General features: G+C 41.4%; 1 protein-coding gene across 1 annotated transcript in view; it reads left to right on the top strand.

Moving 5' to 3' along the window:
• Positions 1–24,390, top strand: part of fat3a (FAT atypical cadherin 3a) — a 345,169-nt gene that overhangs the window by 293,679 nt on the left and 27,100 nt on the right. The window contains exons 23-26 of the mRNA XM_046074254.1: positions 6,209–6,451; positions 9,029–9,275; positions 12,833–12,986; positions 22,381–23,093. Coding sequence (XP_045930210.1) covers positions 6,209–6,451; positions 9,029–9,275; positions 12,833–12,986; positions 22,381–23,093 — 1,357 coding nt within the window. The remainder of the gene's footprint in view (positions 1–6,208; positions 6,452–9,028; positions 9,276–12,832; positions 12,987–22,380; positions 23,094–24,390) is intronic.

The following is a 24,390-nucleotide window of genomic DNA, read 5'->3' on the forward strand; positions in this document are numbered from 1 at the left end:
CACATTTTATTGTCCTACTGGCGTTTGTGAAAATGTAGGCTTCATCACTACCACGGGCATGAACATGAAAACATGCACATCTTCGAAGGAATAATGAAGCGGTAGAGCAGATGAGACTTACAGTAGATATGGTTGGCCGATACTCACCTCATAGACTAACATTTGGACTTCATTAAAAGCTTATTACTGAGATGATTCTAATGGTGTATGCATTTCTAATGCACACAGACAAACACACTAGTCAATGTTTACATAAAGCAATACTGCACATTGGATGCATTTGGCTCCAGCTTTAGAAGGCATGCAGACTTTGGAGTATGCAGCAATGAAAGTGAGTGCCTGTCTTGTGAATTACAATGTCCTCCACTTCCTTGGATTAGTACAAATGCTAATCACTGCTTTAATTAATCTTCTCCTAATTCCCAATTAAAGGGGCATTATGTAGTTTTCAGCAGCCACCAGCAGTGCGGGTTGAAGATCGCTTGAACTCATGAGCGAGCATAATCCAAAACACAACCACTTTCATACAGAGATCCTGCAATAAACACGGAAACACTGGCATGCCAGCTGAAGCTTCAGGATTCTTGCACCATTTTAAAAGTGGAATTTAATACTTTTTAAGACCTTTTAAGACCTCAACAAATATAAATTTAAGACCTCAAATCTTGAAACAATTTCTTTGATAGAAAAGAGACTCACGTTTGATCTCTTAATGTATGACGCAATGCCATATTTGGCATTTTTATTTTCACCACATGAATGACGTGAATGACTTTGCATATTTAGAATCGGGGAACATAGAGGCTGTTTACAACTGGCATTAAAATGTATTTTGTGTGATCTGATAGGGTAGCACTTGACCACAAGAAAGTACATGTGTAAATGCACCCGAGATGCATTGAGGACAGATTGTGATCCAATCAGCAAAACGACCGCTGGAGGTGGTCAGGGAACCCATGACCACATGGATGCAAAAGCGTTGTCTATCCACATACAACAACTACTTGGGCGGAAGTATGTACCAGTCGCAGTCTTCTGCAAATAAAATACAACAGTCTGACAGTGCAGACAGGCACCCAAACAGTGTGTCAGTGTTGTGCATAAACGTGCTCAAACAGTGCCGATTATTGATCATGCTCATGTTTTTGGTGAACTGATCGTGTCTGTGAACGTGAACTAGGGCTGGGCAATAAAACAATAATGATAATTGTCGCGATACAATTTTCCTCAATAACAATATAACAAATGTTCAATAAATATTTGATTTAATTCATTTGAATCACAAACGAATTAGCACTTTCTTTTCTATTAAGATATTTATTGTGTTGAGGACAAGAGACTGAAAAAAGATCAAAAAACATGTTTGCTATTTGCCCTGAATATTGTTGATTTTTTTTAATTGTTACTATTGTTATTAAAAACATGGAAAATGTAACAAAAAAGCCATGTGAAAAGTAATTATATTTAACTAATAAGTGAATGTTCCTCCCAGAAACTGTGTGTGAAACCAGATACTGTTTTCTTGGATGGGGCACTTAATAAGTGGGGGGTATGGGGTCCTCCCCCAGAAGATTTTGAGCATTAAACTCTTAATTTCCTGCATTCTGGTGAAAATTTCTCCTCCAATTTCTGCCTTTTCTGCACCAATTTATGGTGAAAATGTCTAAAATTCAGGTGGCAGGTGACAATTCAAAATATATAATTATAATAGAATATAATGTAGTGAGGCTCTCAGGCATTCTCATTGCTTTTAAATATTTTTCTCCTGTAGATCAACTTATTTAATATCATCCCTGCTGAGTCAACACACATGATTAAGTCTTACCATCTCTTTCATCTCAGTAATAAATTAATCCGTTTTAATTCAGTTATTGACTGGACTTTATTAGCTCATCTGTTAATAACTTATCATAACTCAGTGTTTCCCACAGAATGACAGTGTAACTGTGGTGCACCACTACAGCGTGCTAGCCTCAAAAACCCAGCTGTAGGCTCCTTACATGCTTGCTAATAACTTTTAATAGCTGGGTCTCCAACATTGACAGCGTTGTGTTGGAAAGATTTGTGCAGCTGTGTTAACGAGGGAGAGAGAGTGAGAGATCGAGAGACAGATGAGAGAGACGAGCGAGAGGATGTGCTGCGCGAATACCTGACGATTTTAAATAGTCCTAGTAAAAAAAAATGACAATCAATATGTGGCGGTCAGCGTTGATATTGTACAAATAAATGAATGTACGGGAAACACTGTAATTTATCTGCTCATGTTCAAAACTTTCTCCACATTCAGAATCTCTCCCACATATCTGAGTTCTCTGAAATGTAAAGAAAAAAAGACGTAATGGGAGACATCATTAGCCTATTTAAAGAGAATTCATAATATTTTACTACATGCCCTTTACTACATTATGTTACTGATTCGCTGGAAGTTTCCCCTCGCCGTCTAACAGACAGAACTGAATGAGACGAGGAGGTGCTCATGCCGGGGGGAAAAAAACTAACCGACAACACCTGTGATCAGATAGAAAGCTCACGAATAATTCCACACACGTTAACTTCAGCACTTCTGATAAAGTGCTGCTTACAATCGTGTAATCGTATAACGTTACAGTTTTATAGCCTACTGAAACTACTGTATATGTACGCTTTGGCACAAACTGTGCAGCGAAGTTGTTTTCAGGGTGAGTCCGACATCGGAATATCCCTCTTGTAAATTTGTAACAACTGCAATAACCAGACGTTCATAGTGTATTCCTCAGAGAAATAAACACTTTTCCACCAAGAAAGAGAACGTCAATTTTCCAGAGTTTAAACAGTAAACGCCATGTGGGTAAAATTTTATCCCGTTCTCGTGAAGGCAGCACGAAGCTGCACCACAAGTAGCTGACGGAGAAAAAATACAGTCTCGTCCAGTCGCAGTGGACTAAACTGGCAGGTTTTAATGTTGTAGACCACAGTTTTTTGCAAGTAGTTTAAAGTTCAAACTCGTATTGTTGTGAATCTTAAGTGTAAACTCGCCTTAGAATTTCCAACTCACAAACGCCCCCCAAAAGCAGCTCAGCGCCCCCCCTTCCAAAATATTGCTTCCAGCACCCTCCATCGTCCTCGGAATGCCCCCTGGTGGGTGGTACCGCCCCCGTTGAGAAACACTACTCTAAAAGTTATAATAAAAACAAAAAGATTAAATAATTATTTTACTATTTATGTCCATATCGCCCAGCCCTAACTCGTGCACTGCTGTGTAAAACTAAATATAAACTACAATAATAACAGAAAAGAAAGGTAGCAAGAAAACGATGCCGGACCAAACTTAAGTTTCACTTTCACTTTCCGGCCGAGCTAATACACAGGCGCACCGCTATAGAGAGGTGATCCATGGAGGAAAACAAATCACGGTGAAAGACATATTTTAGAAAGTTATTTTAACCTGTAGTTATAGATAATTTTTTGGACCTGCGCAAATGAGAGGAGGGTGTGATGTAGGCTACAGTTGTTTGAGCTAGACAGAACGATCAGATCTTCCTCCAACCACTTTAACTTGCGTCTCCCAATATTGCAGCCACAACGTCTGCAGCTAACGTAAACGTAACATTGCCAATTACTAAAAAAAAAAATCATACAAATACACGCTAATAAGGCGTTTTAGTCGACTGTGCGTGACAATTTTCTCACCAGCCTTAAACGCACCTTTGGCAGCTACAGCAAATTTACAGTAAATTTATTAACAATTTAAAACCTTAATTTCCCCGATTTCAATTTAAGACCTTTTAAGCTTTTTTAAGGAGCCGCAGGAACCCTGAGCTTTTCACACAGACATGTTCAGACTCTGTTACTTCAACGTTTTCAGCTCAGAGGCAGATCAACACCGGCTTTGTACCTTTCATTCAGCGCAGCAAGACACCGGCATATCGGCAAAGTACTTCCTATATACATAACTGCAAGGCTCCCTTCTATGGAGGTCGCCATGTTGCGTTGCCATGTTTCTACAGTAGCTGAAAACTGCTGTACAGAGCGTATTTTGTCACTAAGAGTGTATATTCCCATTACTACATTAAATGCGTACGAAGAAGTAGAAGAGAAAATTATACAGTCTCTGAGGAGCCATCTGGTTAATTAGAAGCAAGAAGAGAAATTAAATTTGGGCAAATGGAGGAACACACGAATCTTTGTCGAAAAAGAAGCTTAAAGACAATAAAGCCAGATGAAGTCGGGACATATGCAGGCAGATAACGGCAGAAATCACAGACATCAAGATCGGTGTGAATTTTCTCACATGGAAGGCTCTGATGCGGGACAAATGTTTTCAAAGCGGTGCTGAAGTTGCCTGTTTTCTGCTGAACATAAAAAAAAACATGAATAAGCCATTTACACTCAGGTTGAGAAGCTGTCGCTTAAAGAGGTGGTATTATGCTCATTTTCAGGTTGAAAATCTTAATTAGGTGTTGTAACAGAACAGGTTTACATGGTTTCATTTTCAAAAAACACCATATTTTTCTCATACTGCACATTGCTGCAGCTCCTCTTTTCACCCTGTGTGTTGTACGCTCCGCTCTTGAGCTACAGAGTGGTCTTACTTGTACAAAATCTTTGTTGGGAGTTGCACATGCGCAGTTCCCAGGTAAGGACTACTAGCCAATCAGAAGCAGAGAAGGGTGGGTCGTAAGAAACAAGGTAGTGTGATCCAAATCAAAGCCGCTTCAGACTGCGACCGTAACCTAGCAGATGGTTAAAGATGGTTGAAGTTACTCTCAAGTCCACAACCACACAACATCATTGTTCCACATCTTACCATCAGGACTAAACGCTGAACTGTTGCCGGTGGTCTGACGATCTATGCTGCCTTGCCGAAAAATACATAGCGCAAATCGATAGACTCGACTCTACTCAGCCCTGTTCCGTTTTCCATTGCAGATTGATTGTTGTCATAGCGACGCCACACACAACTGCCGCGACGTAATGTTCAATGCGACACACACCAGCGATGCACACAGCTTTCTCTTTTTTAAGTTAAAACGTTTCAACCTTCCTCAGAATGTAAAGACAGATAAGCGGTATGAAAAGCTTCCAGCTGTGTTTTCCTCTGCCGTTGTTGCTGCAGCGGTCTCTGTGACGGCGGGAGCAGAGGACTCTGTGAGCGGCCGGCCGGCCTCACACACTCCTCCCGCGGGTTGCCGCAGGCTTCCCCCGCAGCCACTCGTGGAGCTCCTCAACTCAAATATTCAAGCACATTTTTGTTCCACCATCACTTCTCGTAAAACTGTCAATATTGAAATCTACACAGCTGATTTCTCACCTCAAAACTTCTCAGAAGTGGATTTAGTGATGAAATTCCATACGAAAACTGTAAAATATCACACTTTCTGTTACTCGCCTCTGTCTGGTGCAGCAATGATGATGCAGTGAATAGTGAATATTCTCTCTGACCAATCAGCGTCGTGTTTTCACTTTACATTTTAGTATCCCTCAGCTCGCTTGGAACCTCGAGGGAGGTGAGGTGATATGAAAAAAAGTACCTGGAAGCAGGTACAGGTGCAACATTTCTACAATGGAAAACCAAACAAAGGCGAGTCGAGCCAAAGGGCCTCCGCTCAGACTAGCTTGGTTTGAGGGCGTGCCTGACCCCGCTAGCCGCTTGGCAAGCTTTATGACGCGTTTTCATTGTGACGTCACAAGTAAAGGAAGTGAAGGGCTGGACTACAAACGAGCTGTTTTCAAGCGGTTCAGAGCAGAGCTTTCTGTGGGAGATCTTTGGGCTGGACTTTGGGCTTTTTCACTTTGCAAACCTGTTACATGCACAAAAAAGATATATAACTCAATAAAGGAGAGGAATAAAATCAAAAAGCATAATACCACCTCTTTAAGACTTGCAATTCATGAAAGTAATATTGCTAGAAAATACTTTAATTACTTTAAATTCCTTTCTATATTTAAATTTCCGTGTTATGATTTCTTATTGGTGTTATATTAATCACACATATCTATTATTTTTCAGAACACTTTATATTTACATACATCTTTGTCTAATGATGCAAAATGGGACAAGACAAATTCTGTGTTTACTTACAATGCACAGCCATAGTTGCTAATTATGTATAAAAGTTTTGTAGAAGACCTGTTGTAAACGAGACGATTTTCTTTTAATTAATTCCCTGATATGTATAAGAGATATACTGTGCAACATACGTGTGTGTGTGTGTGTGTGTGTGACCAGTTGGAGGAGGGGAGGCTGTGGTTCCAGCTGGCATGTGGCCTTGGCGGTGGAGGTGGTGACAGTCCTGACATGTTGGGCATCTCTGGCCGTCGTATCAATGATGGCAGCTGGCACACGGTGGCACTGGAGCTGAACCGCAACTTCAGCAGCCTGGCGCTGGATAACAGCTACGTTGAGCAACGCCGTGGACCTCCATTTATCCAACTACTCGCTCCCGACAGGACCATCTACTTTGGAGCACTGGTCAGTCAATGAGTAGTTGCAGCTGCAGCTGCCATAGGGCTTCAGATGAAAACACAATGGCAGCCATGTGGGGGCTCCTTAGCATTTGGCCACCCGGTGTGTTTTAGCACATTAAATTAATGTAGCACTCCTTCTAATTGGTAGATCTTGCTGTCTGGTAGAATATGTTTCTAATAGCCAGCAGTCAAATGTTGAATGTAGTTTTTGTATCACTGCATGTTTTTTTTGGTTTTAAAAAGGATAATTTAATCTGTGTAACTACAGTTAATACGAAATTCTAATGCTCCCTGTATTTTAAGTAGGGTTAGTGCATTAACAATACAGCAGAGGCTAACATAGAATTTCTAATTCCCTTGTCTTTACATTAATATGTAAAACGCATAAACACAACACACAAATGGGGCCACACCCTAGATTTAGTAATGTCCAGATTACCATTGATAGAATTGTTGATACTGGTCTATCAGATCACTACTGTTTGCTTTTAAACATGACTGTCTCTTACCCTGCAAAAATCAGAGAGAAACATTATTGTGGACAGCCCTTATCTTTAGTCCGTCATCAGCCATTGACTTCCCAACACCTGCCTTCCCTGCCCCTCTCTGCTGTTTCCTCAGTACATGATAAAGTGAAGCATTTCAACCTCAAACTAGACTCAGCCCTCAACATTGTTGCCCCTCTGGAAATCAAGAAGAAATTATAGTCCATTGTTATTCTTTGGAAGAATGAGTAAGTGTGGAGAAAGAGCAAGCTCCCAGTCCATGACATCTTCAAATACTCTGTAGCTGTTTATAACAAAACGTTGTGAAATACAAGCCTATTTCTCTGGTCTCATCAATGAAACCAGGTACAACCCGAAAATATTGTTCTCTACAATGAGTCAACTCATAAATCCCTCCAGACTCTTGCCCAGCTATGTCCAACGTCTAAATTAAAATGTCGTGAATTGGCATCATTGTCATTTGGTGGAGCAGCATCTGTTCCATTAGGGTCTGAGCTGCTTGGATCTGATGCTGGCTGTACATCTCTCGCTGTGCTCGTACTGGCTGAGGCTGACTGTGTTTCACCTGGGTCTGTGGGACCTGCTAAAGAAGTCTGTACTGGGTGTGTGCAGATAGGGCAACACGGAACACTGTGGCCCATCTGCGGTTATCAAACGTGATAAATAGTTGTATTTCACTCAATATTGTTCAGTCACAGTCTGGCAAGCAACAAAGACACAGACAGACAAGAGCTGTGCTGCTCAGCTGGTAAGCAGGACAGACAGAGAGATTCACTGCAGCTGCACGTTAGGCTAAAATTACTGTTATCTTGCTGACATCAGACTGAGAGGAGAGAACACAAGTTTACCTACTACTGTTCACGCACTTCACTCTCATTGAGTTTTTTCTCTTCTCATGCCTAGAAGGATAGTCCCTCTTCATCCTCTCATCAAAGTTGTTAACACTCACTTTCACCTTGACATGAGAGCAAGGCGGGGCTCTCCAGCTCTGTGCGAGAGCCTGATTTCTATCACTGCGTGTGCTGGTGTCACATCAGCTGGGCGAAGTTGATTCGTGCCGAGTCATGCGCTGCATACTAATACCAATGTAACAAGGTCTCGTGCAGAATGTAACGGAGTAAAAAGTATTATTAGTAAATATTTAGCTTTGAAATGTAGCGTAGTGAAAGTAAAAAGTTGCAACAACTAAAAATACTCAAGTAAAGTACAAATACGGAAAAATACTACTAAGTACAGTAACAAAGTTTTTGTACTTTGCTACTTTCCAACACTGGCAAAGACTAGTATGTTGTGCATATCTTAGAAGCTGATTGCATTTTTAAGTTTGTTTAAATCTGACTACTTTTAGGCCAGCACTATAATAAACTTCAAAATGTCTTTCTTCTTGATGCCTTTAATGCAGAATTTAGATGTTGCAAAATAAAACTTATGTATAACAAAACAGTATAATCCTAATCATGATATGTAATCACTTCTTAAATTTTTGGCCTGCACAGTTTATCCCAGTTTTATTTTAACTATTGAGAGTGAAAGGTGTACTCGTTCACCGACATTTTGAGTAATCACCTCTGTTTTCACCAAAATAAGTGGTGTAGATATTAGAAATATGGTTTAGCTGTTCACAGGAATTATAAAAATGTACTGCTACTTTTAATCTATAGATTTATCATTTTCGGTACATATTTCTATCTTCCAACTAGCTGTTTATATTTACCAGGTTATTCTTTTTGCATATTGGAGACCACGCATGTATTACATTTTGTACTTATTAACTATCCAAACTCATAGCTAACTATAGCCTAAGTTACCCTTACTAAAAAGTGCTACGTCTACCTCAGTCACTGCCACAGAATTTCCAGGAAAACATTTTGATTGAAAGAAAATAACTCTTCTTTAAGTTTATACTTGAAGAAATTAAATGCATTACATCACTGAGAGTCCTCCCAGATACAGTCTGTGTGAGTGTCTTCCTATTTTGTTTTTTCTTCCGTGCATGTAAAAACTGTTTTGTCTATTTTGGCACGTCTTAAGGGGGTCTTTGTATGTGTATGAATTTTTGACCCCTCTCTCCTCAGGTACAGCACCCCAGCTCTCGCAGCCTCATGCACTCCCAGAAGGACCCGCGGGTGCTTGAGGGTTTCCAGGGCTGCCTGGACTCAGTCATGCTAAACAACTACGAGCTGCCACTGCAGAACAAACGCTCACGCTACGCAGAGGTGGTAGGACTGACAGAGCTGAAGCTGGGCTGCATCCTCTATCCTGACGCCTGCCTACAGCAGCCCTGTCGCAACGGAGCCACTTGCATCAGCTTGCCCTCTGGAGGTGAGTAACACGAAATAGAGCAAAAAACACAACATAGGCCTGCAGGTGTTTTAGTGCCATATTAAGGCTGTGGCTCAGGAGGTAGAGCGGGTTGGCCGTTAATCGGAAGGTCGGCGGTTCAATCCCTGGCTCCCCCTGGTTGCGTATCGAAGTGTCCTTGGGCAAGATACTGAACCCCGATTTGCCCCTGGCGGCTGTTCCGCACTTAGGCTCAGTGTATGAGTGTGTGTGACTGGTGAATGCAGATGTCGTGTAAAAGCGCTTTGAGTGGTCGAAAAGACTAGAAAGGCGCTATACAAGTACGGAGCATTTACATTAATTATTTAATTAAATGTGTTTAGTGTGTTTAAAGTGTTCTGTAATGTGGTCTTTACTTTAACTATTTAGTTTTGATTGTTTGAAAGTATTGACAGTATTGAAAGTTATTATATACAAACAATTGGGTGTATATCAAAAGCAAGATACCTGACACAAAATAAAGGGAAATCAAGTGGAAATCATAATCAGTGCTCATATGATTGGCTGACATGTCATTTTGCTCCACTGTACACTGTATCTAAATTAGGTGGACTAAATATTAAAAAACACAAACTTGCTATTTATTAGGCAGCTGTATTATGTAGCTTTCCATCATGAAATATTTTCTGGCTACTCTGTATGTTTTACATTTGTTTTATCAGAATTTAAAGGACAGATCTTTATCAAAATGTCACTTTGAGACACTTTTTGCTATTGAATGGCAAGATTTGATATCTATACATTTATTTAACCATATTTGTAGTTGAAGACTTTAAAGACTTTAGTGATTTGTGAACAGCCCACATATTGTTCACTTCTGACAACAAACTAAAAAAACTGCATTTGAAAATGCATGTGAATGCTGACAGCTGAAATGATTTTGAAAGTGTTGCTGGAATTGCAGAAATATGAAATGGATTGCCTTGAAAATCTGAAATATCAAACTTTTTTGATTGGCAGAATTAGAAGCTGAACTGCATTCCCTGAAGAATAGATGAGAGCTAAAATACATTGCTAAAAAGACTGAAAGAAGAAATGTTTTGCATGGTAGTAGACAGATCAACTAAATTGCCCTTACATGATTTTACACCAAAACGTTAGAAAACTGGTGCTGGTTCTGCACAAGTATATTATAACGTCATCTGTGAACAAACTTATCGTATGTTCTCCTTTAATTTGAATTCCCATTATTTCTTCACTCTGTTGTATAGGGTTCGATTTATTTGCCTTAAGTCCAGATATGGCCTGAGACACTTCTTTGAGTGTTATAGGGGCTGTAAGAATATTATTTTGCTTTTCTCCAATAGATGGTAAATCAAGAGAACTGAGGAACTGTCTTCATTGCCTCTTCATTGGACGAGTGTGGTTGAGAGTATAGTTTTATATAGACATTTCTAAATGTGTTTTCTATTTTCTGTTTCTGTTTCCCAAGTTGGTCTGAGCAAGGGTCTAAGGGTGCTAATAGCCTGTTTCTTGCTGATTCGATTTGCCAGAAGCCTAGTGGCTTTAGGGCTTGCTTCATAATAATGTTGTTTCACAAATCTTGAGTTTTTTCTCTATATCACTTCCCAAGATATCATCTATTTCTGTTGTGGTGTGGACAGAGTGGACCCAAATGCAACGCTCAAGATTAACAGGTTTTATTAGGGGAAAGAAGGGGTTGAGGGACTGGAGTTGAGGGAGAGGTGGATGCCGGGGAAACGCAGGCACGGGGAACCAAGGAGACTGAGACCAGAGAGCCGAGGGACACTGGGGCCGAGGAAGAGAGGAGGCACGGGAGAACTGATTAGGGGGTTGGTGGAGGAGTGTGGTGGCAGGCTGACTGGGGAGGCACGAGGGAGAGGACACCGTGGGGAGAGGGCAGGTGAGTGAGCCCAGCTGACTTGACAGAGGACGGGGGTGAGTGAACCTGGGGAGAGACAGACAGACAAACGGGGTTAGTGACTCAGGGAAAACCAAGAACAGGGAAACAGAGATCATGCAGGTTATACGAGAGCTTAAGTGATCAAGTGGTACCGGGTTAGGAGCAACGATGATCAAGCAGGGGTTGACTGGAGAACCGGGGTAGAAGTACTGTCGGAGATGAGGCTGATTGCTGGCAGAAGAGGTGGCTGTCGAGATGCAGGTGCGGGTCATTGGCTGGGCTCAGGAGTGGAGGGAGAGAGAGAGGGAGAGCACATGCAGGGGAGAAGACACAGGGAGGCAGGCAGAGTACAGGAAAAAACCAAGGAAAACAGAATCACAAACAAAAAAAGGAGAAAATACCAGGACACTCACCATCAGCTGGGCTGCCACCACAACATATTTCTCCTTTAGTTTTTTGATTTCTTGCTTAAGTTGAGCTGTGTAGGTAGTCTGATGTTTTACTTCAAGGTGTTTTTCAATTAAATTAAGATGCTATATCTGCTTAAGCTTCCTTTTGTAGTGAAGGCTATTCATTTCCCCCGTATCTGATGGCCTTCAAAGTATCCCATAAGATGGCTGGGCTGATTCCTTCTGTCGTTATCCTCAATGCCTCTCTTTATTTCTTTTTTAATTTCTGCCATTGTTGCCTTGTTATTCAGTATGCTTACGTTCAGTCTCCAGGTAGCGTTTTTCTGTCTGCACACACCACAACGCCAGATTCTAGTGCCATTGCGGAGAACAGAGATTTAAAAAATTGCTTATTGCTTCCTGGAGGTTCATAGACATTAACCAGTGTGACCATCTCTCTTTCTAGTTTACCTTTTGATAATTACGTATTGTTACTGTTTGTCCTTAATCTCTTTCAAAAATTAAAAATGAGTTGAGTTCTCTGTAAGTTTTGCTACCCCTCTCTTGTTACTCTGCTTGCATGTGCTGTAGAATGTATTCCAAAAACCGTCTCCTGCATAAAAATAACTTGGGCCCTAAGTTTTCTCATTTTCAGGATTACCTTGCTCCTTTTGGTTGGATCGTTCAGCCCATTCACGTTCAGTGACACCATCAATAGACTGTTTATATGTATTTCTTGGAGATGAGGTTAGATGCTTCCTTTGAACCCATTTGTAACCATGAGAACAAACAATATCCCAAAAAATGTTGGGAAACTCAACTCAGGTCAACAGTATGCATATGCCTCCCACGTATCCCCCGCGGGTCAAGGGGAAAATCCCATTGAGTATGAGGGCCCCTTCTCGTTGAGGTCTGGTTTTGTTGTCCAGCAACCTTCAAGCAACAGTCATTTAAATTGTTTATCTTCAGTGTCTTTAGATATGCTATATTACATGCACTCACATATTTAGATGCATCTACATACCCAGTGTGTCACTTGACACAACACAATAAACAATGTTTATTTCCCAGTGTTTTCTTTTAAGTGTGTTTTTGTGATTTAAAGTGGTGTGTGTGTTTTTCAGTTTTTTAATCATTCCTTTGTTAGTATATGCATATTTGTTGGTGTGTGTATCTTCATTTTGCTGTGTGGGTGTACTCATGTGATTTGTGTGTTTTTTTTCAGGGCTTTGAATTAATTAATTTTGTCTATGTCCTTGTCCCCCTCCTCCTTGTCTGTCTGCCAGGGTTCTCATGCAACTGTAGCCCCCAGTACACCGGAGGGCGCTGTGAGATGGAGATAACTGCGTGTGTTCCCAACCCATGTCAGAATGGTGCCATTTGTAAAGCCATTGGCAACGCGTTCCTCTGCAGCTGCAGGAGAGGTTTCAAGGGTCTGACGTGAGTTCCAGTGCAAACACACAAACCTGAATTACAAGTCCTTAATTTACCCACATTGTGGAAAAATATATTTTGGTTACACACCTCTAGCAGGATAGTTTTGGTTTATTTGTCAAGGTTTGGAGATATCTGTCTCTGAGATGCCAGTCACCTCAACACAATGGATGTGAATGGAATTTAGATTGTGACGCTCACATTTAAGACATACTTTCCATGGAAGAAATAATCTCTTTGAAAACTTCTGACAGTGTGTTTCCTGTCACTCCAGAGCAACAGGAAGACTGAATCTGGATAAAATTGTTGCTGTACTTAAAAAAAAGACAATTCCATTAACCTAGACTGTTTTGGGTTGGTGCCAACATGAGGACAAATATTAAATAACAAACCAGCTGCATAACCAGATACGATCAGGGGTGTTTGTGCAATTTTAATGAAATGGCCCTTTAAATTTTTATATGAAGTTCAAAGATGGGTCCCTGTTTTTAGACAACACACTGAGTTTAAGTAGTTTTTCTGTCTGTAGTATGTTCACACTGGAAAAGTGACAAAGTATGCTCAAAAATGTCAGTTTGCCGACTGAAATGTGCTTGTTTTTTTTACTAAGCTGTTGATGTATACTTTAGTCAATACAATCTCTAAGATATATACCCATCAATTCAATTAGGTTTGCAATTATCCAAGGGTTATTTTGGTAACAGTCCATGTTTATTTATTACAATCTCAAAATTAAAGGGGCATTATGGAGTTTCCTGCGGCCACTAGTGGTGCAGTTTTAAGATTGCAACCAGGCGTGTGCTCGTACGCGTGCTCACTTGAACTCATGAGCGAGCATAAGCCGAAACACAGCCACTTTCATACAGAAATACCACAATAAACACATGAACACCAGCATGCAGGCTGTGGCTTTTCTCCAGTCATGTTCAGGCTCTGTTACTTAAACGTTCCCGTCTCAGAGGCAGATCAACACCGGCTGAGTATGATGAGCTGGATACCATATTGTGCCAGACAGCTTTTACTTTAATATACTCCTTTGTCTGTTTTATTATTTATTTAATTATGTATGTCAGGGTTAGTGGTGGTGAGGTAAGTTGGTGGACCCAAATGCAGGACGCAAGGCAGAAGAGGTACAGTTCAAAGGGTTTATTGTAGCAAAACAAAAGGCGAGCACACCTACTGACAGATAGGCTGAGAGTCTTACAGAGAATAAACAATCCAAACAGGTGCAGATCCAAGACAGCGACGCGACGGGACGGGACAGCGCTTCACATGACAGAGCGTCTACACGCAACAATGACCGGACAGGGAATGAACAGAAACACCAAACATTTATACACAGGGACTAACGAGCAGGGCGGGAGCAACACAGGTGACAGACATGAGGCTAACGAGGCACAGGCAGGGAGAGAGAGCAGGGGGAAAACAGAGACAGACATGCAGAGGGATCACTGGGGTAACAGACATGACAAAGATTACCAAACACTAGACGACAGACAAGACAGAACCCCAAAACAACAGATAATAACGCTGACTAAACACAAAAGTACAAAACACGGCATGGCAGACAGGCAGAGTGTGACAATGTATTGATTTGTCACCGGGCCGGACAGGGGGGCAGGGCACAAACAGACAGCACAGAGAAAGGCATGTTCAGGCTCTGTTACTTCAAGGTTCCCGTCTCAGAGGCAGATCAACTCTGGCTCCTTAACGTTACTTCATTCAGCGAAGCCAGCTGCATATCGACACAATCCTCCCGGAAAAAAGGCAGAGTGACAGCGGTTATAGACAGACAGGGAGACTCAGGTAAACCCCTACTGTAACGTTACAGTAATAGTTTTATCAGCTGCAGGTTGAACAAAGCCATGCTAGTTACATGATCACGGTACATTTACTGCATTTAGCCGACGTGCTACATCGTTAGCTCGCCTGCTGCTTTCCGTAACTATCTGTGTATCTTTCACCGGAGGCTCAGCAATGTCAGCACAGCTACATGTATTGGATGATAACAAAACGGGTAGTGAGCTGGACTGAATATTATAACGAGATTGTGTCACACTTTATAATAAGACTGCAGTAAGTAACTTTGCTGTAGTGTTACTGCATGGCTATTCCTCTTTGGTTATTGTTGCTGTGAAGCTGCAGTGTTGTATATTATGTAGGTCACGTTAGTTACAGCGACTGAGAGATGGACTTTACACTGGATAACATCAGCAACTGATCGGCGTTATCTGGCGAGCTAACGTGACTTTCTGTTTCTCCAGCTTTACTAATGCTCACTTTGTTCTTTCGACATCATCTGAACCTGTTTGGTCTGATGGGCTTCAGCACATAAACCTTTGTTGTTTTGGATCCTTACGTGGAGCCTGTGTTTTGCTGTGAGCTGGTTGTTTTATGGTGTTAGTGGACTGCATGTTAGCTGCTGTGTTGTCGCTGTAGTATGAGAGGAGCGCGCACAGTGCTGAATCCGACCCGGAGACCCCACATTAAAAGCAGAATAGTGGCTGACGCAAGCAAGAGAGAAAACAGGTGTGTGCTTCATTTCTAAGTGAGTTTTGAGCCCATTGACAAAAAGGCAATGAAAATTACCTTTAAGATAGTAGTTTCCAATAAATTACCTTGTCCTCCATAGTTATTGTTCATGGGTACACCCATATAGAGACGGTTTATCAAAAAATTACCTTACACTTACCTGGTACAGTTTCCCACTGATATCATGGCACATCTTAAAGGAGACCTATTAAACTGCTTTTCCAGTCTTATATCGTAGTTCTGTGACACCTGTATGGGACTCAAAGTTCAAAAATCTATTTTATTTTATAATGATTCTTCATGTAGGGCTTCATTTCAGTCTCTGTGTGAAACAAGCTGCAAATGCTCCTGTCTCTTTATGCCCCCCCTCTCAAAGCCCACCGTCTTCTGATTGGCCAAGACCTGAAGCCATGCTGTTGTTGGGCAGAAGAGGCACTGAGCTGTTGCTATTGGAGCACATGCCCATATATGGAACAGCAGCTCCCTCTGGCTCCATATTGCGTAGAACGGAGCCTTTGGTAGAAAAAGCAGTTCAAAACAGATCATTAAGAACAGGAGGAAATCTGAGGTTTTTGCAAACAGGGATTTCTTTTAAATACTTTAACCTTGTTTTTTGAAGCTTTGGCCACGTTTAACATTCATCCAACATTATAAATAATGTTGAAAAGCATAATACTGCTCCTTTAAATACTGGGTATGTTCTTGCAGATGTTTTTATAATTTACTCAGTAAGTGTAACTGTTCTGTAAAAGGAAGCCTTGTTTATTACCATAGTATTACCAGACTCTTAGCACATGCTTTGCTACTGGTTATACATTAATGAAATTTCAAACTTACCATGTATGTTTTGCAATTTAATTAACTAAAACATTCTCAGTAAGTAAAGTGTAATTGTACTGTAAAAGGAAGCCTTGTTAATTTCCATGGTTTTATCAGGATCTTAACCCTATAATCTGTAATAGATTTTCCTCCCCTTTGCGGTAACATACAAGCGCAAATTTGTACCATATAGTGTAAAACGTTAGTAGGTAAAACAACACTATTTACTCGGTAAGCTGAAAATATACTGTAAAAGGACGCCTTGTCACGGATTGGTGGTGAAGGCAGGGTGGAGCAGGTTGGAGGACCCAAACGCAGGACACAGAGCGGAGCAGGTATAGTTCAGTGGTTTTAATATAACAAAAAGCGAGCACACTTACAAACAGAGTGGCTGATAGACTGAGTCCAAAAACAAGGGCTGTCCAACAGAAATACAAAATCCAATAACGGCAGGGAAACGCGACGAGTGAGGCTGACGACACGAAACACACTGCTATACAGGGTGACAACATACAATGACACGACAAAGACACCAGGTATATATACACACAGGGACTAACGAGCAGGGCGGGAGCAACACAGGTGAAAGACATGAGGCTAACGAGGCACAGGTAGGGGGGGGAGGGCGGAGAGAGAGCGCGCAGGGGAAAACAGAGACAGACATGCAGAGGGATCACTGGGGTAACAGACATGACAAGGGTTACTGAACACTAGACGAAAGACAAGACAGACCCCCAAAACCCAACAGACCAAAATAACGCTAACTAAACGCAAAAGTGCAAAACACCACATGGCAGACAGGCAGAGTGTGACACGCCTTGTGTCACATTGTAATATCAGGCACTTATAAAGTGATGGGTTTGTGTGGCCTCTGAGCAGCTCTGAGTCACTTTTTCATTTTATTTCTTTTTTAAATAGACTGAAACTACTAATCACATGGTAGGAAATCTGCAGTATTTAGCCCATCAGTATCACTTAAAAATTGTAGCACGCTCTGATGTCTTTGCAAAGGCATCCAAGAATACCCTTCTTGTGCTCCTTTCCAAACCAGTGGCTCCACTCAATGAACCTCAAGTTCATCTTTAATGCCTTCTCTGTCAGGTATCCTCTGTATTGGTAAATGCCCTCTTTATAATTTCGCCACGCCCATTTGATGTGCTGCGTGTGAGCACCACTCCCAGGGTGGACAAAATATCTCCGGTGATTCACCATGTAACCATGAACTGTTGTAGACACCCAAGCTATTACTTATTGCTTTACTACCAGGTCTAATGTACTTCTGGATTATTGGGAGCAGTCACTTTCTGGATCGAGTCTATGCAAAGTAATATGTTTTGCTGTTTTAGTTCTGTACTCCCAACACTTTCAGTGTGAAAAGATTCAGTGACTATGAGGTTGAAGTACACACTGTCAGCTTCAGTTTTAGGGTACTTGACATTAGCACTTTTTGTACATGGTCATTTTATGCTACTAAAAGTATTTGGACAGATTAACATTATGGTCAAAGGTTGTAGTGAGTTCTTGGTCACCATGCAGTAACGGTATTGCGTCTGTGACCTGTTGGCATCACCAGAAGCTAGATTTCCCAGGTGATGTTCTAAAGGCTTTTTGTTTTCTCTTCAGTATTTGAAATATTTAAATCTGATTCAGACTGGGTGTTTTGACTTGTTATGTTCGTTACATGTTGTTTGTTACATGTTGTTGTTACATGTTACATTTTTTCAAACTCAGGATGCTAGAATACTGTCCCAATGCTGTGCTTACTCTCACTTCTCCCCCAATCTTGACACTGTATAATCTAATGGCACATTGATCCAGGTGTAGCCTGTGTGGCAATGATGCTTGGCTCTTACCACCTATATCCATCCTTGGTCGTGTTGGATCTTTTGACTTTCATTCTGTTGTTGCACACAGGGCAATTATTTACCCCCTTGTGCTGTCCAATGATTACATTTAGAAAGACCAACAGTATAGAAACGTCAAGCATCCACCGTTGAAGGAAAACTCAGAAGCTTTACAACATATCATCATCAATATGTGACTTTTCTGAGATCGTTTTGAAGTACATATGGCCAACCTGCAAAATGTGGTTTGTCACAGCATAGAAGTACTCACTCCATGTTGCCAGCAGGTGGTGCTATAACTATGTGTGAATATTGGTACATGTCTTCAGGGCAGAAATCTTATCAAACGTCTAAGATTTGGTAGAGAATTGAGCATTTACAGTGAAGTTCCAACAACCTCCTGTGTCAAGGCGAAGCATGGAACTTTGCTGCCATGGACACGCTGTTAACCGAAAACTCACAAGCTTCACTACATAGCATTATAAATGTGTTAAGGCTTTTCTGGGACACTTTCAAAGTTGATATGACCAACTTACTAAGAGAAGTTCATCACATCATAAATCTTTCCTCTTGCCAGTAGGTGGCGATATGACTTTGAGTAAATGTTGGCATATGTATGTGTTCATGGCCGGACTGTTATCATACATGTCAAATATGGACCAGATGTAAGCATGTAGACTGAAGTCATAACAACTTCCTGTTTCATGGCGAATCATCGATTTCGACGCGACGGATACCTCCGGTCAACAAAAACTTACCATTTGTACAACGTGTAACCATCGAAAAATTAAAGTCGATCTGACTAATTCTCTAGGAGGAGTTCATTAAAGTGCGGAGTGAGTAAATCGCCAAATATGACAATTAAATCCAAAATAGCAGTCTTCCTGTTGGTTGTGATGCCGTGTGTGTAAAGTTTTGTAAATTTTTGAGGACGTTTACGCTGTCAAAAATGCAGTATATTTGCAGAAATATTTCTTCAGTTCAGTATTGGAGTCAACATGCCCTGACCTGGATTTGGTACGCCCTTAACCACTGTGCTATTGAGATACACTGAAATATGAATGCTTTTAACTTTCGCTATTGCTGTGGTTTTGAATGGAAAAGGTTGAAAGCAGTCATCACTGTTGGCAGAGGTGGGATTCAAACCTGGGTCTGGATTCATAAGAAACCAGGGACGTTTTTAGGATCTTGAAACATTGGGGGCTTAGCCCAGCCCATAAAACTTCATATCTTCACATAATAATTGGACCCCACCCACCCCCACACCCCCATCCCAAAGTTAAGTCTGTAAAGCAGTAAAGCAACAGTAAACATCCTCTACTTATACGGCACAACAAACCTATTAACTGTCTCATTTAGATGTTGCTAAATTGTAATGTCATGTGTCTAATTATAATAACTATAACAACAAACCTCTGACGGTATGAACTTTTTATGAGGGGTTTGTAAGCTAGACCTAGGAATAGAGGTGGTCAGACTGCCCAAGCTAAATGTTCTGTATTTGTGTAGAGACATTCTAGGTTTTATCAAATCACTTTTACACTACATCACATTCAACCACTCATATACTGATGGCGGAGAGGCTAAGTCAACTGCACATGAGAAACGAAATAAAATTCATACACATTCACACACCAATGGCACAGCAACAGCAATTTGGGGTTCAGTGTCTTGCCCAAGGACACTTGCAGCCTGGGGACATGCTGCCTGGGGAAGCCGGGGATCAAACCACAGACCTTCCAGTTTGTGGGCGACCGCTCTACCGCTGAGCCTCAGAAGTGCTAAGGTAGCACCAGGTTAGTGCACCCGGAGTTATTGACAAAAATGCTCAAACCTCTTCTACAGATGTTGCCCGGAGCCCGCTGGCACAGAAGGTGAGCTAGCTGGAGAGTTGAGTCTGCAATGTTGCTGCTGAGTCTCTGTGAACATCAGTAGAAAGCACCTCTCCACACTTTTCTGGGAGGATAGCCTGGGTTTTAACTTGTTCATTTTGTTATCCAATGAACGAACATTGTCTAAGAAGATGCTGGGGAGTGGACTTTGAAGGGAGAACTGCTTAACTTGTGGCATGTAGCCCAGCCTGCTTTCCCCTCTTCTGTTTATGCTCCTGTCGATGGGGAAATTGTCAATTTCTTTCCCTCTGAAAACCACACAATGACTTTAGCTTTCTACTTACATAGCAGCTGATAAATACTGACATTTTTCAGTTTTTAATCTTTTATAATGATCCGCAACCGCACTGGAACACTGTCTGTCAGTCTGGGGCTGGGGCAAACTAATACTTTCAGTATACATACAAGCGGCCCTCCCAACTTGGACTGAGCCTCGTTTTTGATGAATTCTGATTCACTCAATGGCGCCGAGCAGACAAGTTACTTTCCATCTGGGGTGAGTTCAATCAAAAAGCTTTTGCACCGATTTGCTAAGTTTTGTCAGGGCTGAACTCAGCCAGGATTGTGTGACAAGAAACAGAGCAAGGGGGCGAAAGAATGTCCATCTCCCTTGTTCTCCATTCTTTTACTTTACTTTACTTTAGCTTGTTGGTTGACAGCTGACTTGAACAACATCAGGTCCAGTGCAGGTGACCTGCCGCACAGTCGCGTATTCCCACCAAGGGTGGTGCATTCAGTAACTCGTACCGCAGCGTTACTTGGATTAGTAACTGTAATAATGTTTTGGAAATAGTAATCCGTTACACTGCTAGTTACTTGAAAAATGAGTAAATGAAAAGTAATATTATTACAGTTCCTGCCCAACACTGCCAACTGTAGCCTAGCTATGAAATTAGTTTTAATTTAATGTTAGAATATTATACTAATAGAGATAATTTATACTTTACAGATTCTGTGCAACCAAAATAAAGATTTTTCTTAACAATTAAATAATACTGACAAATTAAACTCAATCAGCAACAGAAAACTACTTCCTTAAAATAGAAAGCAAGCATGTAACAAAATCTAACTGAAAGCACAAGACTGAACCTTAACTTAGGGAAACATTTTTAACACCCTCCTCCTCTGGAGTGAACACGAGCCTACAGCTCGCTGCTGCCTGACCCTAACTGGTCCACCATTTACACTGGGGACGTATCCCCACCACATTTCGATTTTGTCCCCATCACTTTTTGAAAGCTTTTATTAAAAACGTTCTGAAAAACAGCACCAAGAAATTTTAACTAACAAATGAAAATGCTTTGAGAAAGGTTGATTTGCACAATAAGAAAACATGCAATGCAATGTAGTTTTCCCTCATATAAAAAAAAAGGCATTTCCACCGTAAATTGGAGCAGAAAATGTCTCCAGAATGCAGGAAATTACCAGTTTAATGCTCAAAATGTTCAGGGGAGGACACCCAGAACCCCGTCTGGGGGTCACATATATTTCAGCATAAAATATTTACTCTAAATAATGCTAAAAATCTTCTTGTCTTGTTCTCATGCATTGTCACGTCTCATGACCCAAATGTATCATCACGCCCCTGATCTGAGCCCTTATGTCCCCACCACATTTCAACACAAAGTGACGCCCTTGACTGACCCGCTCCGCTCTGCACCAGCTCCTCTCTATTAGGCCTACTTATTGTCTCCACCGATTAGTGAACACTTTTACAAGGCATTGTATGCACGTTACATTCTCATTAGGGGCTGAGCACCCCGAAAGGACTGATCCTTTCTAGACATGCAACTGACAACCGTGTCATGTCATCTCATCTCAGAAAGTTAACAAGACGGTTCCGCTGGTATAATAGAACTACCAGGTTTTGTGTATGTCAGTTACTGGTAATTTGATTGAACACAACTTTATTTAGGGATGTGCTTCACCTGAGCACAACATAATCTATAATAATGAGAATCTAAAAACTAGATTTTGAAATCTAAAATATGGCCACAAAATTAGCTAGTAATCCCATGCCTGCAATAGTTGATTGTACTTCAGTAGCGCCTAATAATAGCCCCGGCATCTTCATTGAAGGTCTCTTATGTCACAATGATAGGAAGGTGTCCTATCATTGTTTATGCATTTCCTCCAAATTCAGCCAGACAGATGTGGTATCAGTGGGAAGTCTTGGCTCTCAACTAGAAGTTGATATCAAGTTCTGTGTGAATTTGTATTGATTAAAAAATGGAGGTACTTGTGCTGTTCAAAGTTACCCTGTCATCTCACACCAGTCTCTTCCCCTCTTTCTTCCATCCCTCCTTCCTATAGCTGTGATGAAGATGTCAACGAATGCGACCGCAGAAATCCAGAGGGTGAGTGTGAGAATGGCGGTGTCTGCGTCAACACTCACGGTTCCTTCTACTGTAACTGTACGGCGGGCTTCGTGGGCCAACATTGCAGCCTGAGGCCTGTCGTTGTCCCTGACATGCAGGCAGGTCACGCTGTGGTTGGTAAAGAGGAGCTGATTGGCATTTCTGTGGTGCTTTTTGTCATCATCACTCTCATCATCCTCTTCATCGCTTTCCGCAAGAAGGTTTTCCAGAAGAACTACTCGCGGAACAATCTGTCTCTGGTCCAGGACCCGGCCACTGCAGCACTCCTCAACAAGGCTAACGGTCTTCAGTTTAAGACCCTACACTGCACACCTGGAGACCCTCTCAACCTGTACTCAGAGCCAGGGCTGGGGCCCACTGTGGGGGGAGGGGGTGGGATGATGGGACCTCCACAGGTCCCTGTCAGGCCCATGGCATACACACCATGTTTCCAAGGAGACCCACGGCCCACACTGGAGAAGACTGTGGATGGGCGCGGTGTGGAGCATACAGAGATGACCACCTTTCATCCAGAATCACCAAGGATCTTGTCAGGAACCAACAGGAGGGGGGTGGTGGTGTGCAGCGTGGCCCCCAACATGCCGGCAGTGTCACCCTGTCGCTCAGATTGTGACTCCATACGCAAGAGCCCATGGGACAGTGATGAGGGTGAGTGTGGTTTTTTTACAATGTGCCAAAGTGAGAACTTACAGTTAGAAAATGTTAGGGTTAATAAAGAAATATTATGAGGAGATATAGTGTCCACAAATCATTGGACCTCTGAGTGAGAAATGTCATACTTAACTGCTGTGTAGAGTTACAAGCTGCTCATTTTACCTGTGAAAAAGAGGCCCTGGCAGACTACACAATCATCTAATTATCTGATCTAATTTAACATATGTAACTGATCTGCTCAATGTGCTTACATGCACATTCAAGTACAACTACTTCCAGGAAAAAGCCACAGCCTCACTGACAGAAACGGTCCTTTCTCCAGCTTACTGCTTTTGTATATTACAAATATATATTACTGAGATGGTTCAGAAATACTGCAAATGCTTGCATCTAACCCTGACGTTTTGCTTTAATAGTCTCCAGATAATTTGTTACTTATGTTACCCTCATGCTACAATATACATTAGTGTAAGTGAACCTCTTACTCACACCCTTTAGTTCTCAACACCTAAAATTGGAAAACAAAGTACATGGTAAATTTATTCATTTTAAAACACAGGGTGGTATAATGAGATGAAGCTGTAGTCCCCTTTATGCTACACACAAAAGCAAACATTACATACAAAAATTATATACAGAGAATGGATGAATAAAATAAGTCATACAAATAAAACAATTTTAAATGGAGCAGTGCTGAGGATGATTTAGAGTTTAAGAGCTTGATAGCTTGGGTGGAAAAAGCTGCTCTGCACTCTGGTGGTGCGGCAGCAGAAACTATCTCTTCCCAGAAGGCAGCAGGGTGAACAGGCTGTGGCTGGGTGGGTACTGTCCTTTAGTATCCTTTGGGCTCTGCAGCACTTTGACCATAATGCTTAAAGGAACATTATGTAGGTAGTTTTTTGTTTGATTTGGCATCCATTATCATTTCAGAGTGTAATTCGCCACTGTGGTACATAAGGACAGCTGTGCATGTGCATTTGTTATGATTTCATTACTTAGCCAACTTGGCTAACAGCTAAACCTCAAATAAGTGCAACAACACAAGACACAGCAATATTACTGACTAGTCCAACAGCAAGAAGGCCAGCTCGGCATCTGTCCTGCATTCTTTCAGCTTGTTAAGTTCATGCCAACAAGTAAAAGTCAGTCCCATATTTACTCTTTCATCTTGCTCGGTCACTCTCTTTAAAAAATAAATAAAGAATCATGTAGAAATAATAAAATTTCTACATGATGTTTGTTTAAATTCTGTATTCCCTACCACATGGTGTGGTTGCACATCCACAGCTGT

This window comes from Micropterus dolomieu, linkage group LG17 (genome assembly GCF_021292245.1).
Source record: "Micropterus dolomieu isolate WLL.071019.BEF.003 ecotype Adirondacks linkage group LG17, ASM2129224v1, whole genome shotgun sequence".
Classification (NCBI taxonomy): domain Eukaryota; kingdom Metazoa; phylum Chordata; class Actinopteri; order Centrarchiformes; family Centrarchidae; genus Micropterus; species Micropterus dolomieu.